A 17,918-nucleotide genomic window follows, 5' to 3' on the forward strand; every position below is an offset into this window, starting at 1 on the left:
CGTTTCATCTTTCAATAAAGAAAATATATTAATATTTTCTACAGAACGATGATTATTAATCATCTATTAATAGATGATTATTAATCATCTATTAATAGATGATTATTAATCATCTATTAATAGATGATTATTAATCATCTATTACCCAGAGGACAGAAACATGACCTTAAAGTTATTAAACAAAATGAATGTTTGAATAAAACTTTATTGATCTCCAGCGGGGCGTTCTGCTGTGTATAATACTCAAAGTATTACCCAGAATACATAAATCAAAGTACATTCATGTTTCGTTTGAACACCTGTTCATGTTCTCACCACACGATGGCGCCGCAGAGCAACACGACTTCATTCATCTCATGTACAGTATGTACACGCTCACATACACTCGTGTATATAGATATATATATATATATATAGATATATATATATATATCTATATATAGATATATATATCTATATCGATATATAGATGTATATATCTATATAGATATATCTATATCTATATAGATATATATATCTATAGATATATATATCTATATATCGATATATAGATCTATATATAGATATCTATATATATATCTTTATATATATATCTATATATATCTATATAGATATATCTATATATATAGATATATATATAGATATATATAGATATCTATATATATCTATATATATATAGATATCTATATATATATCTATATACAGATATATATATATATATATATATATAGAGAGATCTATATATATATATAGATATATATAGAGATATCTATATAGATATATAGATATATATATCAGAGCAGATTATTGTGTGCACACACACGTGATCTCTTTGACTGACCTGTGTGTGTGTGTGTGTGTGTGTGTGTGTGTGTGTGTGTGTGTGTGTGTGTGTGTGTGTGTATGTGTGTATTTAAATAGTTCTCTGATTTGTTTAAATGAGACTAACAAACAAATCAGAGAGACTTGATTCACTGCCGCAGCTGTTTAAGCTCCGCCCCCTTGCACCTGTGCGCACACACACCTGGCTGCTCCGTTGCCATGGAAACAACTTATAGCGATTTGCATCTCGTTTGCACGTAACGCGTCAGTGATGAGACCATCGACACTACGTGTGGATTAATCCGCCGCTGAAAGTAGTCCCCAACAAAGTGACCGTGAAAGTAGATCTGATGAAAGTAAAATCATTATATAACTCTAGTTCAGCCTTTTGTCCGTCGCCATCTTGTTTTTATCAACCAGAGAACAGGAAGTGACCACATCTGGACTGAGGAGTGACGTAAAGACCTGTCAATCAGCGTGTAGCCCCGCCCCTAAAGCATCCCCTGCTTTCTGGTCTGTTTGACTCTAAATGGAGCATAATGTACTAAATGAACATCATGCTGTATTGAAGAAGACTGTAAACTAGAGACTGAGACCATAAACTCATGTTTACAATGTTTACTGAGGGAATAAATCAAGAGAGAAGTAGAGTCATTTTAGACTAGACTTCTATACAACAAGAGGAGTCGCCCCCTGGTGGACACTAGAGAGAATGCAGCTTCAACACATGAAGGACAGGAGAACTTTTAGAAGGTTGTCTTCTGAGTGTGACTACACAACAGCTGATCAGTTGTGAGGAACCTCGCTTTAAAGGGTTTTAATGGCGAGGAGGCGAGGAAAGGAATCGAGAAATGAGAAAGAAGCCCACTAGTTCCTCCCGTTTGTTTGATTAAACGTCTTCAGTAGGAACCAACGAGACACAGACAGGAAGTCGGACCGAGTTGAGAGACGGAATAGAGAAACAGCAGACGACACTGATCCGGGTTCAGTTTGCAGGTTTTTATTTTTAGCACATGAGCCGATCGGCTTCACGTCACCGCCAGACTACATCTCCCATCATCCTCTCTGGGTGCCACGGAGACAAACGGGGAAGATCAACAGTGAGGGAAGACGATCAAAGGAACCACTCAGTGGAAACATTCATCAACGTGTGTTTCTGAGAGAAGTATGGAAGCCCACAGGGGCCATTACTAAACCGTTTGTTCTACGAGTAAAAAGTTAAAGTAAAGTGCAACAATCCGATCATTTCATTTCACTTCAGTGTTCTGAATTAAAACTAACAAGCCGTTCATAAGTCGTACCCGTCTGTACAGCGAACAATCATCACGGTAAAATGCAGAGCGAACAAATGTGTGCAACAATAGGTAGGAAACATTCTCTAACAATAGGAAAAGACAACAACAACAACGTGTTGAGTGTTTCACTTCAACTAGAATCTTAAAGTTCCTTCATTTCTTTTGTTACAAAGTTAAAAACGTTACGTTGAAGAATCGTTGAATCTGTGAAACCAGATTTAGTTTTTGTGTTCATCCTCACAAAGTGAACAGAAACCAGCAGGAAGCTGTAAAAGTACAAAACTCTGAATGTTTCATACAAAAATAATCTTCCAGTAAAACTCTGAGGGGACAAGTCACAAAAAAAGAACCGTTTAGTTCTCAAAGAGTGAAACGCACCGTTGACTGAACGGCATCTTTACACGTGTTTAAAGGAGGTAATGTGCAGCAATTTGATTCATTTGCAAGTGAACTCTTTTATTTTGGGAAGCAGCGACCGCCGTGTCCGGAGACATGAAAGAATAAAGCACGAGTGAAAAACAAGGTTATTATAGAAACGAGTAAATGATTGTTGAGTGTAGTCGGTTCAGAGAGACTTCACCTGTGATTGTGTTAAACGTTGCCGACGTGCCTCTGAGCAGGAAACCTGCCTTTAGTCTTACAGTTCATTTCATCCAGTTTTTAATAACTTCAGCGAGTTTCGTTGTTCTTCTCGACAAAATCAGAACTTTAAGACGCTGAAAAAAGGGATTAAATGTTACAAAATAAAAGCTGTTGTAGCGTAAAAAGTTAAAATGATGAGAAATTATCTAAAAAAACCTTCTTGAAATATTAATGTGTAAATCAGATTAACATTTTGCCGACACCTATGTGATAATATTCAACAAACGGTATTAAAAGACATTTACACATTTATGATCATGTAAATGGTTTTAATACAGATTCTATAAAAATATCTATATTTTTAAATCCTGTTCAAACAAATTATCATTTTGTGTGGACGAGATAAAAACTTTAAAAGCTCTGTCTCCTTTTTATTTGCCGCTATCTCCTGGACGTTGTTAAGCTAGCTAGCTAGCTTAACAACGTCCAGATGTGTTTAGTGATAAATAATGAGATGGTGAAAATTAGAATTAGATGCAGCCACAAAAATGTATCATTAGCTCACTGAATGTTCACTGACATTTGTGAAACCCTCGCTAGCTAGTAGCTACTGCATAGCATAACAACAAGGTAGCAGCACCCCTGTTTCCTGTAGCTAAGACGCTACATTAGCATTAGCGAGCCAATGTCAGCTAATTCTTGTTAACTCGCTCACTTCTTTAGTTTTACATATTGTTCAGTTTTAGATTTAGTTTCTCTATAGTTGTGAGCTTCGTAAGCTGCTACATTAGCATTAGCATGCAATGTCAGCTAGTTAACGTTAGCTTGCAATTTTTAGCTTGGTTAGCTCATCAGCTACAGAGGCTCAGGGTGTCGAGAATGACTGAAAACAGCTTTCTAACACCAACTACCAAGTTGTACATGAGTTGGCTAAAATTAGCTTGCTAGCTAACATTAGCATAACTTTCCCTTGTTAGTATCTGTTGGTTGTTTTTTTCCTTTTGATTGTTTTTATTCTGATTTAATATTGTGACTTAATCAAAGTTTCACATTGACTTCATTCGTTTTAGATTTAGTTTCTCTTTAGTTGTTAGCTTTGTTAACTGCTACATTAGCTTGTTAATGTGAGCCTGCAAGCTTGTAGCTTGGTTAGCTCATCAGCTACAGATGGTCACCACAAACTACCAATTTGTACACAAGGAGTCGGCTTAAAGTAGCTAGCTAGCTAACATTAGCATAACTTTCATGTTAGTAAGCCAGTTGTTTTTTTTCCTTTTGATTGTTTTCATTGTAATTTAATCAAAGTTTCAGATTGACTGCTTTAGTTTGAGATTTAGTTTCTCTATAGTTGTTAGCTCTGTTAGCTTCGTTAGCTGCTCGTTCAGAGTGCAGCTGGTCCTGATCTGAAGAGACGAACAATCAAAGACTCTGAGATCTGGTCTTGTTGGATCTAATCAAGGATGTTTCAGGTGTTTGGATTCAAACATCAGTCTAGTTCTTGTCAAATGTTTCCAGCTGAGACTACAGGATCCACCTGCTGGTTCACCGTGGCCTCCAGAGTCTCAGAGAACATTTACATTCAGGAAGAAGAAGAAGAAGAGTCTGAGGTGAACTGGCTCCTGCTGTTGGTTCTTCATTCGTGCATAGTATCCGTTTGTTGTCGCCTGGAGGTCTTTAAAGGTCCAAGAACTTGTACCTGGAAAGGGTCTGTGTCTTTTCTACCTGATCCTCAGGTGGACCTGAACAAAACTAGAATCTGAGTCCAAATGGAAGAGGACTTCAGTTCTGCTTCAAACAGTAGTTTGTACGACGTGAAACACCAGGAATGAATCTACCGTCACATTCAGAGTCCTCAAGCTCTTCACCTCCAACCTCCACAGGATTCAAGACAAACTCCATCAAACAACCCTGCATTCGTACCGGCAGCTGTTCCATCTTCAAGTCCAGCCAAAATATAACTTCATCTAGTTTAGATTTCTCTAAAGACGCAACAACACGTCTCCAACGTGTCGGTACACGAATATTCATAAAACCAAAATAAAAAGGTTCAAAGGGATGGTTTTGCTTCGTCTCTGAACTGTTTGTCTCTGCGTCTCTAAAGTCTTTGTCTCTGATCTCTGCGTCTCTAAAGTCTTCGTCTCTGAACTCTTTGTCTCCAAAGTCTTTGTCTCTGAACTCTTCGTCTCTGAACTCTTCATCTCTAAAGTCTGCATCTCTGAACTCTTCGTCTCTAAAATCTTTGTCTCTGAACTCTTCGTCTCTAAAGTCTTCGTCTCTGAACTCTTTGTCTCTAAAGTCTTCATCTCTGAACTCTTCATCTCTGAACTCTTCGTCTCTAAAGTCTTCGTCTCTGAACTCTTCGTCTCTGAACTCTTCGTCTCTAAAGTCTTCATCTCTGAACTCTTCGTGTCTAAAGACTTTGTCTCTGAACTCTTCGTCTCTAAAGCCTTCGTCTCTGAACTCTTCGTCTCTGAACTCTTTGTCTCTAAAGTCTTCATCTCTGAACTCTTCGTCTCTGAACTCTTCGTCTCTAAAGTCTTCATCTCTGAACTCTTCATCTCTAAAGTCTTTGTCTCTGAACTCTTCGTCTCTAAAGTCTTCGTCTCTGAACTCTGTCTCTAAAGTCTTCGTCTCTGAACTCTTCGTCTCTAAAGTCTTTGTCTCTAAAGTCTTTGTCTCTAAAGTCTTTGTCTCTAAACTCTTTGTCTCTAAAGTCTTCGTCTCTGAACTCTTCGTCTCTGAACTCTTCGTCTTGGCACATTTTCTTTTGTTAAAAGTACCTCAAGTGCTTGTGCAACCAAAAAGAGACTTTGAGGAACTTTCAAAGCCTGGCAAAGGGTTTAAGGATACTTCCAAATGACGTGACTTGAGTATAATTTATGTTACAAACTGTTTCTGTGGGGTTTGTTTGTTGAGCCCCTCAGCACTGAGCTGTATCCAACAGTCCTGGTCCCTCCCGACACCCGGAAATCAAAACCTGAATGTTTCCTAATAATTTAAAAGTGGTTGATCCAGTTCTCAGCAGCTTCGTCTGAAGTCCAACAAGCAGAAGCAGAAGTTCAGCTTCTGGTCTTTACTGGACCGGACCGGTCTGGACCTGTACGTACCAGAAAGAGTCCGTGCCGTGCGGCTCACATGAGGCTCTTCCGGTCTGGGTTTAGTTTGGTGCTGTTGGAGGGGGGTAGGGGGGAGGAGGAGTCCAGTTGTCGGTACAATGCCCTCAGCTCCTTCACCTCCTCCAGCACCTCCTGAGCCTGACTCCACGTTGCCGCCGCCTCCCTCAGGAGTCTCTCAGCTTCAGTCGACTCCTTCCCCTTCATCCTCCCCCGTTCCCCGGCCTCCCCCTCCCCCCGCACCTCCGTCAGCAGCCACTCCGTCTTCTCCAGTTTCTGGCTGATCAGCTCCTGCAGCCGGCTGATGGGCGCCGCGGTTCCACTCAGCGCCGCCGTCTTGTTCTTCGCGACTTTAGTCTCCGAGTGCGTCAGGATCTCGTCCATGGAGGCACAGCGGTTTTTCTCCGCCGGTGTCAGGCGTTTTCCCGGCTGGGGGGTCTGGCCCGTCTGCTCCCACACCACTGCCACCTGCCGGGGAAGGCTCTGGGATTTCCCAGAAGCCTCGGCGGTTCTGGCGGAGAGAGCGCCGTCGGTTTTGGACCTGGGACAGTCTGGGCTGAGGTGGGACGGCGTTTTGTCCGAGTCGACCCTGAACCTGTCGCGGCCGTCGGCTCCCAATGGAGACGGAGCGTCCTCCTCCTGGATCAGATCCAGAGTCAGCATCCCGTCTGAGGAGGAGGAGGCCTGACGGACCGAGAGGAGGAAGATCAGAACAACTCATCAATACCTCAGTTCATACGATCTGAAACAATCTCAACTCAAGGTCCTCTTACTTCCTTTGCTTGTTCTGGAGCTTTTGACTTTTATTACATGGTCTTCATCAGTAGATTCCTTTTGAAAGTTTGGAGCAACTCATCCAGGTTGTCGTTAAATGTCCAGGAGGACAGTGTGATGCGGTCAAAAGCTCCAGAACAAGCCAGTAAGTGGATGGATTAAGATTCAAGATGTATTAAATTGAAATGACAGATATTTTATTTTGAAAGGGCTTCTGTTAGAGGAGAGTAAGGAGTTGATGAAGGAGGAACAGACTGACCACAGCCAGCAGGTGACCTCTGGTGGGCAGCCGTCGGTTGTGAGGAATCTTCACTCGATCTCGAGTCAGATGAGACAGCTGAGAGTCTTCTACTGTCACCTGTAAACAACAAACAAACCTCCTACTGTCACCTGTAAACAACAAACAAAACAAACCTCCTACTGTCACCTGTAAACAACAAACAAACCTCCTACTGTCACCTGTAAACAACAAACAAACCTCCTACTGTCACCTGTAAACAACAAACAAACCTGCTACTGTCACCTGTAAACAACAAACAAACCTCCTACTGTCACCTGTAAACAACAAACAAACCTACTGTCACATGTAAACAACAAACAAACCTACTGTCACATGTAAACAACAAACAAACCTCCTACTGTCACCTGTAAACAACAAACAAACCTGCTACTGTCACATGTAAACAACAAACAAACCTCCTACTGTCACCTGTAAACAACAAACAAACCTCCTACTGTCACCTGTAAACAACAAACAAACCTACTGTCACATGTAAACAACAAACAAACCTCCTACTGTCACCTGTAAACAACAAACAAACCTACTGTCACATGTAAACAACAAACAAACCTCCTACTGTCACCTGTAAACAACAAACAAACCTGCTACTGTCACATGTAAACAACAAACAAACCTCCTACTGTCACCTGTAAACAACAAACAAACCTCCTACTGTCACCTGTAAACAACAAACAAACCTGCTACTGTCACCTGTAAACAACAAACAAACCTACTGTCACCTGTAAACAACAAACAAACCTGCTACTGTCACCTGTAAACAACAAACAAACCTACTGTCACCTGTAAACAACAAACAAACCTACTGTCACATGTAAACAACAAAAAACCTACTGTCACCTGTAAACAACAAACAAACCTCCTACTGTCACCTGTAAACAACAAACAAACCTCCTACTGTCACCTGTAAACAACAAACAAACCTACTGTCACATGTAAACAACAAACAAACCTGCTACTGTCACCTGTAAACAACAAACAAACCTCCTACTGTCACCTGTAAACAACAAACAAACCTGCTACTGTCACATGTAAACAACAAACAAACCTCCTACTGTCACCTGTAAACAACAAACAAACCTCCTACTGTCACCTGTAAACAACAAACAAACCTGCTACTGTCACCTGTAAACAACAAACAAACCTGCTACTGTCACATGTAAACAACAAACAAACCTACTGTCACATGTAAACAACAAACAAACCTCCTACTGTCACCTGTAAACAACAAACAAACCTGCTACTGTCACATGTAAACAACAAACAAACCTCCTACTGTCACCTGTAAACAACAAACAAACCTCCTACTGTCACCTGTAAACAACAAACAAACCTACTGTCACATGTAAACAACAAACAAACCTGCTACTGTCACCTGTAAACAACAAACAAACCTCCTACTGTCACCTGTAAACAACAAACAAACCTGCTACTGTCACATGTAAACAACAAACAAACCTCCTACTGTCACCTGTAAACAACAAACAAACCTCCTACTGTCACCTGTAAACAACAAACAAACCTGCTACTGTCACCTGTAAACAACAAACAAACCTACTGTCACCTGTAAACAACAAACAAACCTGCTACTGTCACCTGTAAACAACAAACAAACCTACTGTCACCTGTAAACAACAAACAAACCTACTGTCACATGTAAACAACAAACAAACCTACTGTCACCTGTAAACAACAAACAAACCTCCTACTGTCACCTGTAAACAACAAACAAACCTCCTACTGTCACCTGTAAACAACAAACAAACCTACTGTCACATGTAAACAACAAACAAACCTGCTACTGTCACCTGTAAACAACAAACAAACCTCCTACTGTCACCTGTAAACAACAAACAAACCTGCTACTGTCACATGTAAACAACAAACAAACCTCCTACTGTCACCTGTAAACAACAAACAAACCTGCTACTGTCACCTGTAAACAACAAACAAACCTGCTACTGTCACCTGTAAACAACAAACAAACCTACTGTCACATGTAAACAACAAACAAACCTACTGTCACAAGTAAACAACAAACAAACCTACTGTCACATGTAAACAACAAACAAACCTACTGTCACCTGTAAACAACAAACATAACACTGTCCCTTTAAGGGAACAATGTTATGGAAGTTGAGCACTAGATCATTTATCATGTGAGGAGTTGAGATCAAAAGTAAGAAGTTTAAAATGTTATTGTTAAAAAGGAGAACGTGTCTTTAGACTCTGCAGTCAGATGTAACACGTTTTAATGACAGTATTTTTGAGCATCAGCAGTCTGAATTAACATTTTAATAATTGTGACTGAATTCAATATGTAAAACATTTCAGTGTGTTTTATCTTCATCAGGCCTTCAGTGTAAATGCAAACAGTACGAACAAACTACGTGAGGTGAATGTGGTTCATGACCTGGAACACGTGTCTGTGTGTGGGAGAGAACGTGTAATGATCACACTATTGATCACACTATTGATCACACTATTGATCACACTATTGACTGGTGGAAAACGTTGACCAGCTGCTGTTTGAGCGGCTCTGACACACTTCCTGTTACCGTGTCGCTGAGGACGCTGAAATACAAGAGAATACCGCCGTCTAAAAATCACACGCGAGGACGTCTCAAACATCGTCACCGTCGATCTCAACCAGAGCTGAAGGTTCAGAGACACAACAGGAAGTCCCTTATTGTGGCGAGTCAGCAGCTGGAGATCATTTAAATACTAATACGCTCACAGCTGACTCTTAAAGCACCACACATAGATTAATCCGCCGGTGAAAATAGTTCCCAACAAATGCTAAACTACAGTGAGCAGCTGTTTTAGGACATTACTAATGAAACTATATATTTGTGTTTTTTAAACATTTATGTCTTCAGTGGGAACCAACGGGCCACGGACAGGAAGTCAGACAGTATTGAGGGACGGACCAACATGCAGATTTGTTAACGACAACTAAAGAATCTTCCAAACCTCCAGAAAACCCTCAGGTTTCATCCATGACTCCTGAGGACAAACGAACCAACGTGTTGGTCGACAGGTAAACTTAAATGTTAGACTAATTTGCATATTTAAAGAGACGCAGACGGTGCTCTTGTTTCTCTTGTTTCTTCGGTATAAAAGGTGCCACATATCACTATTAATATTTTGTTATAACACAGTTATAACACCGGATGTGTCGTTAGTGACTCGTACCTCATCCAGGATTCTGTTTTTGGCTCGTGTGATGGCAGCATTCAGGACGTTGATCCAGGACTCTTTCTCCTCCGGACTGACGGCCAGGAAGACCAGGTTAGGAACCTACAACACACACGATGCGTTATTGTCTGATTATTCCAGGTGACATGTTGGGCTGTGTGTAAACCCTGAGGACATGGATCAGTCAACCCAACAGTGATCCTGTAAATACAGTCAGCTACACAGTATTAGCTCTTAGCGACAGCTAGCTTAGTTTGAGCCTGTTAAATTAAAGAGTTTCTAACTGATTATCTTTTTAAAGTGATGTGAGTTAAAACGCTTCATTTAATTGTTAAATATATGTTGTTAGCATGTTCGAGCTTGTTGTACCTTAGTGTGAACTTGTTATTCGATTGTTTTTTTAAAGTCGGCTTCTTTTAGCATGTTAGCAGCTTGTTTCTTTGTCGCTAGTATGTTTTAGCATGTTCTTAGCTAGCTGTAGCTTAGTTAGCATGTTCTTAGCTAGCTGTAGCTTAGTTAGCGTGTTATTAGCTTGTTGTACCGACGTGTTACCTTGGTATTCAATTGTTTCTTTCCATTTAGTTTTTTCTGATGTGTTCTCCTCTGGTTGTATAGAAGTCTAGTCTAAAATGACTCTACTTCTCTCTTGATTTATTCCCTCAGTAAACATTGTAAACATGAGTTTATGGTTTCAAGTCTTCTTCATACAGCTGTTGTTGATGGTTAGCGGTGTTAGCACAGTTAGCTGCTAGGCGCCGGCTCAGGCGTCGCCATATTGAGAGCCGTGTGGAGGCAACAGAAATACTCTGATTATTGAATTCAGCATCTTAATGATGTTGATATTCTCAACCTTGGGTTCAGGACCCAAAGTGGGTCTGCGGTTCTGAGAGTATCTACGGATAAAAAGACGTTTGCTTGATCGGTGTTTTTATTAATAATATTAATTATTTTTAAAGCTGATTCTGATTTATGTCTGACAGAAAATACACTGAGGAGCAATGACTGGTTAACCAATCACAGGGCAGAACACACACACACACACACACACACACACACACACACACACACACACACACACACTGTTTTCTGCAGCCTCAGGGGGAGACACATCACCAGATGGCCGAGAGTGTGTGTGTGTGTGTGTGTGTGTGTGTGTGTGTGTAATAGAAGCTGCCACCTGTCTGCAGGACACCTGATCCCTCCCCAGGGCATTCTGGGTATTTGTGGGATGGCCTGCAGTTATCTGCTGTGTGTGTGTGTGTGTGTGTGTGTGTGTGTGTGGTATAAAGCAGAGGCTCCACCTGTTTACAGTCTGTCACTGATTCTGTTTGTTCACATTTCGTGTAGAAACTGATCTAAAAATAAAAGTGTTTCCTGTCTGAGGTGTAAAAGTAGCTGTGAGGATGTGTGTGTGTGTGTGTGTGTGTGTGTGTGTGTGTGTGTGTGTGTGTGTGTGTGTGTGTGTCTAACCTTCCTCACATTTCTACATGAAACCAACACAAATGATTTCACTGGAGCTCTAATCACTTCTTCTTCTGTGGTGCTTTAACCAGCTGTTTATATCAGACCAGTCGGCTTTTATTTTGTCATTTTATAAAAATTCACTTCAGATTTGAGCTGAATTATGTTTATTAGACAGACAGACAGACAGACAAACAGAGAGACAGAGACAGACAGACAGAGACAGACAGAGACACAGAGAGACAGAGAGACAGACAGAGATAGACAGAGACACAGAGAGACAGACAGACAGAGATAGACAGAGAGACAGACAGACAGAGACAGACAGAGATAGACAGAGAGACAGACAGAAAGAGACAGACAGACAGACAGAGAGAGAGACAGCCAGACAGTGAGACAGACAGAGACAGACAGACAAACAAACAGTCAGACAGACAGACAGAGACAGACAGAGACAGAGACAGACAGACAGAAACAGACAGACAGAGACAGACAGACAGAGACAGACAGAGACAGACAGACAGACAGAGACAGACAGAGAGGTGTACCGTGTTTCCAGGTGAGGTGCAGCGCTGCAGTCTGAACTTGCTGTGGTTCTTCTTGCTCCGACTCTTGTTCTTCCTGATCTCCTCACAGCGCTCATAGTCAGACAGGTCCAACACCTCGTCAGCTCGACCCAACTCCTTCACCTGCAGGGGACACACAGGTCAATGCTAAGCTACGCTAACACATCCAGTGAGAGTGATGTCTATCTGAACATCTGAGAAGAAGAGAGTTGAACTGCTCCTTTAAATCCTGCTGCAGGGTTTCTTTCAAGTAAAATGTAAATACAGAAGAAGAACAGAGTACCTGAACAGAGTACCTGAACAGAGTACCTGAACAGGTAGAGAACAGAGTACCTGAACAGAGTACCTGAACAGAGTACCTGAACAGGTAGAGAACATTGGTTCATGTTTGTTGACAGATTGCAGGTAAACACATTGAACTGCTGCTGCTTCAGGTCGCTGTGTAACACACACACACACACACACACACACACACACACACACACACACACACACACACAGGTGTTAGCCTGCTTCCTGCAGCATCTCTGTGGATTCTGCAGATAAACCTTCAGCTCATTGATCTCTATGGAAACAGCATCCATTATTAAGCAGCTTTAAACTGAGACTTTCTGGGAGAGAGGCCACGCCCACCACACACACACTGGTTAAACTGTGTTTCCTGTTTCAGACTGCAGCTCTGACTCTGATTGGCTGCTCCGCTGCAGGTAAGTGACATCACCATGTGACACACAGCTCACAGGATGTGATGTGAACCTTTAGTTCCTCTGAATATTCCTCTGATGATGATGATGATGATGAAGACTCTCTCTCTCACACACACACACACACACACACACACACACACACACACACACACACACACGCTGTGGTTTGAAGCTGAAGCTTCTGTTTTCTAAAACAGCTTTTCTTTGTTCCTGTTTCTGAACAGTGTGGAACTAAAACGTGTCTCATAAATGTCCAGAACAGTAAAATAAATAATAATAATCTGCCCGTCAACAGACTAATTAAAAACAATATTTCTTAATTTCCAGCTTCTTAAATGTTTTTAAATGACACCTGAAGGCATCACAGACTCACAGCAGGATGAAGGAAATCTGCAGGTTTAAAGATTATGACTTGTTGTTCACACAATTATTCAATGTGTCATAATAACAATAAAAAACACAGATATAGAACAGCTGAAGAAGAAGAAGAAGAAGAGACGCCAGAAATCAGCAAACTGTCGACTCTGAGAGGAAGTTTTATTTTGGTAAATCTAAAGCAGATGTGGTCAGAATGTATGTGTGTGTGTGTGTGTGTGTGTGTGTGTGTGTGTGTGTGTTCTATTCCTGCTGAGACAGGAAGTGTCACGAACCACAGAAGCAGAAGTCTGAACCTCATCGAGACGCAGAGATGGACAGACGTCCTAATATGGTCGTGAGACAGTTTTCATGATGTGACAGCTGATCATGTGACAGCTGATCATGTGACAGCTGATCACCTGACAGCTGATGTCAGAGAGGAATCGATGAACTTTAGATGATGTGGAGCTCTGAGATAAAAAACAGAATCAATACTGATCGCTTTAAAATCAGAAGTCGATGTGGATCAGATCTGCTCCAACAATCCTTCTCTGGTTCTCTGTGCTCAGGAACATGTGGGGTTCCTCAGGAGAACGTCCTGGGACCTCGGTTCTCTTTATTAAACCTCAAGAGAAACACTCAAATATTTAAATTAAACACCGTTGTTCTGTCATCTCTGTGTCAAGACAGTTACGTGTATAGCCTAGCTTAGCACAAAGACTGGAAGCAGAGGGAGACTGTTAGCCTAGCCACGAATATAAGAAGACTCAATCATTTTTTCAGATAACGGTTCTAACGGGACGTTCTGCAGCAGATAAAGGTTCTATGAGGATGTTCTGCAGCAGATAAAGGTTCTCTGAGGACGTTGTGCTGCAGATAAAGGTTCTCTGAGGATGTTCTGCAGCAGATAAAGGTTCTCTGAGGACGTTCTGCAGCAGATAAAGGTTCTCTGAGGACGTTGTGCTGCAAATAAAGGTTCTCTGAGGATGTTCTGCAGCAGATAAAGGTTCTCTGAGGATGTTCTGCTGCAGATAAAGGTTCTCTGAGGACGTTCTGCAGCAGATAAAAGTTCTCTGAGGACGTTCTGCTGCAGATAAAGGTTCTCTGAGGACATTCTGCAGCAGATAAAGGTTCTCTGAGGACATACTGCAGCAGATAAAAGTTGTCTGAGGATGTTGTGCTGCAAATAAAGGTTCTCTGAGGACGTTCTGCAGCAGATAAAGGTTCTCTGAGGACGTTCTGCAGCAGATAAAAGTTCTCTGAGGACGTTCTGCTGCAGATAAAAGTTCTCTGAGGACGTTCTGCTGCAGATAAAGGTTCTCTGAGGACGTTCTGCTGCAGATAAAGGTTCTCTGAGGACGTTCCGCCCTGTGTGTGATGCTGCAGTGAAACCGGAGCTCTCTGTGTGTCTGCAGCTCAAACTGAAACTCGACTCCTGCAGAACGTCGCTGTAGAAAGTGGAAGAGAAACTTTGTGTTTCCAGTCAGAACCAGAACAGAACACTGAGGAACATAATAAATACTACACAGAGTACTCACAAGTCCTGTGATGTACTCAGCTAACAGTATATGTGTGTTATTGATTATCTATAGATTCTTTATATCTCACAAAGAGTTTAAAGTGATTAATTTATTTATTAAAAAGCTGCACGGTCCCTTTAAATCTGTTACAGTTAACGAGCTTAACGAGCAGCGATGACATCACAGAGGATGACCCCGCCCCCCTTAGACTCACCTCTTTCTCACAGACGAACAGCTGATCTCCCCTCAGAACCACGAAGCGGTTCTTCCAGATCTCTCTGAAGATCCCTTTACCGCAGAACTTCCGGATCCAGCCGACCTTATCGGGCTGAACGTGCGGCGCCGAGTCCGGCGCCCCCTGAACAGGAAACAGGAAACAGGAAGCTGTCAGAGGAGCATCACTGGAGCAGGTGAACTATTTAATACTTCAACACACGAGCTTCTTCTTCTGTCGTTTCAGACGTTTAAAGTGAATCCAAGTGACATTTCAGTCTGTAGTTTTCACCAAATTCTGACGTCCGTGACTGTTGACGTTTATTCTGCTAACTTTCTGCTAACGTTCTCCTGACGTTTTGCTGACGTTCTGCTAACGTTCTCCTGACGTTTTGCTGACGTTCTCCTGACGTTCTGCTAACGTTCTCCTGACGTTTTGCTGACGTTCTGCTGACGTTCTGCTGACGTTCTCCTGATGTTCTGCTGATGTTCTGCTGACGTTCTCCTGACGTTCTGCTGACGTTCTCCTGATGTTTTGCTGATGTTCTGCTAACGTTCTCCTGGCGTTTTGCTGACGTTCTCCTGACGTTCTGCTGACATTCTCCTGACGTTCTGCTGACGTTTTGCTGACGTTCTCCTGATGTTCTGCTGACGTTCTCCTGACGTTCTACTGACGTTCTCCTGATGTTTTGCTGATGTTCTGCTAACGTTCTCCTGGCGTTTTGCTGACGTTCTCCTGACGTTCTGCTGACATTCTCCTGACGTTCTGCTGACGTTCTCCTGACGTTCTGCTGACGTTCTCCTGACGTTTTGCTGATGTTCTGCTAACGTTCTCCTGACGTTTTGCTGACGTTCTCCTGACGTTCTGCTGACGTTCTCCTGACGTTCTACTGACGTTCTGCTAACTTTCTGCTGACGTTTTGCTGACGTTCTCCTGAAATTCTGCTGACGTTCTGCTGACGTTAAACAGCCTTTAGGCTGAATATTCCCGATGTGATTCCTGATGTAAAGTAGTTTGTTCTTTCTGCAGCGTCTCCGCCTTTAAACCTTAGAACTACACAGAAAAACTACAAATACCAAACAGCTGCTGTAAACCGGATCTATTCAGACATTTTGATATTTTATTCATCCCGACTTCTTTAAATACTTTAAATCAGTTTGATATCAGGACAGAAGCTCTGGTGGAACCAAAACATTTCAATCATACTTATGGAGTATCATAATATTAATCCCTGTTAATAATAATAATAATAATAATAATAATAGTAACAATAATGTATTAGATTGTAGTTTTTTGTTCCTCTTTTTCTCTCACAGTTATTTAACTTTCACTCCAGATTTGAAACATAACATGTTTTTAAAATCATTTTTAACTTTTAATGTTTTCTCTTCTTTTTCATTTTTTAAGTTTTTAACGTCAACAACGTTCTTATTGTGAAAACCGGAAGCGTAGTCTCAAGTATCAAAGCAACTAAAACGGCCGTTTTTGCTGCCTTCAAAATAAAAGGCGTGAAACTAATCCTTGAGGCTTTTGTTCCTCGAGCTCCGGTTTAACGTGATACAAAAAAAACAAAACGGACCGTCACGAGCCGCCGGTGTTCGGTTCCGTTAACACTCACCCGTTTACCGGAGTTGTTCTTCTTCATGCTGCCGGTTGTCAGGCTTTCTGTGGAGAAACGTCCGACTCTTTAACGGGGAAAACTCCCGTTATGTCCCCACAAAGAGCAGCGGACCGGCGGGAGGAGGAGGAGGAGGAGGAGGAGAAGAAGCGGGTAAAACAAAAACCCGGTCAAAGTCCCGAACCGGAGCCGCTCCTCAGCAGTTGGTCCTCGGTTTGTTTCTCTCTCTCTGCTCGTCTCCGTGCTGCTGCCGCCGGACTGCGATACGCTCTGACCGGCCACGAGCCGCTCAGAGAATCGGTGTCCGGTTCCTCCTCCTCCTCCTCCTCCTCCTCCTCCTCCTCCTCCTCCTCCTCCTCCTCCTCCTCCTCCTCCTCCTCCTCCTCCTCCTCCTCCTCCACCGGACTCCCTGCTGGTTCAGCGGCTCCCCTGCAGCCACACAGCGCCCCCTACCGACCTGATAGAGGAGGGGGGGACTATAAGTACACACTGTGAAAGTAAAAGTACAAACGTATTAGCAGTATAATGTACTTAAGAAGCACTGATATGTAGATGCAAGTGTTTTATATATATAATATATATACATTTATAAATATATATGTATATATACATATATATTTATATAAATATGTATTTTTATATATATATATACATATATATATATATTCATATATATGTATTTTTATATTTTTATATATATATAAATACATATTTTTATATTTATATATATATATATATATATTTATATAAATATATATATATATATATAAAAATATATATATATATATAAATACATATTTATATATATATATATATATATTTATATAAATATATATATATATATATATATATATATATATATAAATACATATTTTTTTATATATATATATGTATACAGTAGTATTAACTGTAAAAAGACACAAACAGCCTCACTGAGAGACAAAGAGACAACCAGGCTTTGTGTTGTGGGTCAGTCTGGACCTGGTCGCTGATCCTCGGCTCACATCTGGATCAGTGTAATCCGGTTCACAGCCGGTCTGATCTGGAGTCAGTTTCACTCTGAGCTCAGATCATCAAAGTGGGTCAGACTGAGAGGAGGAGGCTGATCTGAGGATTATCCGCTGACACGCTTCATTACAGACACGACAACAGCAGCAACAACAGCAACTACAGCAACAACAACAGCAATAACAACAACGACAGCAACAACAACAGCAACAACAACAGCAACAATGACAGCATCAACAACAACAGCAGCAACAACAACAACAACAACAGCAATAACAACAACGACAGCATCAACAACAACAACAGCAGCAACAACAACAACAACAACAACAGCAATAACAACGACAGCATCAACAACAACAACAGCAATAACAACAACAGCAAT

General features: G+C 41.5%; 1 protein-coding gene across 1 annotated transcript; it reads right to left on the reverse strand.

The window, feature by feature from the left end:
• Positions 1-5,471: 5,471 nt before the first annotated feature.
• On the reverse strand, positions 5,472-16,834 carry plekho1b (pleckstrin homology domain containing, family O member 1b). Its single transcript, XM_068729985.1, has 6 exons — positions 16,526-16,834; positions 14,908-15,051; positions 12,092-12,232; positions 10,080-10,184; positions 6,846-6,944; positions 5,472-6,496 (listed from the first exon to the last, which is right to left on the reverse strand). Exons 1-6 carry the CDS (start codon positions 16,550-16,552, stop codon positions 5,831-5,833), a joined length of 1,182 nt encoding a protein of 393 aa, XP_068586086.1. The 5' UTR covers positions 16,553-16,834; the 3' UTR covers positions 5,472-5,830.
• Positions 16,835-17,918: the final 1,084 nt, after the last annotated feature.

The sequence above is a fragment of the Cebidichthys violaceus genome, unplaced genomic scaffold, assembly GCF_023349555.1.
Source record: "Cebidichthys violaceus isolate CVI_PGR_0920_01 unplaced genomic scaffold, fCebVio1.0.p SCAF_48, whole genome shotgun sequence".
Classification (NCBI taxonomy): domain Eukaryota; kingdom Metazoa; phylum Chordata; class Actinopteri; order Perciformes; family Stichaeidae; genus Cebidichthys; species Cebidichthys violaceus.

Coding starts and splice junctions, on each gene's coding strand:
- plekho1b (XM_068729985.1), bottom strand. CDS start 16,552: ATGAAGAAGAACAACTCCGGTAAACGG. Junction 15,052..16,525: donor AGAACAACTCCGGTAAACGG/GTGAGTGTTAAC, acceptor TTTCCTGTTCAG/GGGGCGCCGGACTCGGCGCC. Junction 6,497..6,845: donor GAGGTCACCTGCTGGCTGTG/GTCAGTCTGTTC, acceptor TCGGTCCGTCAG/GCCTCCTCCTCCTCAGACGG.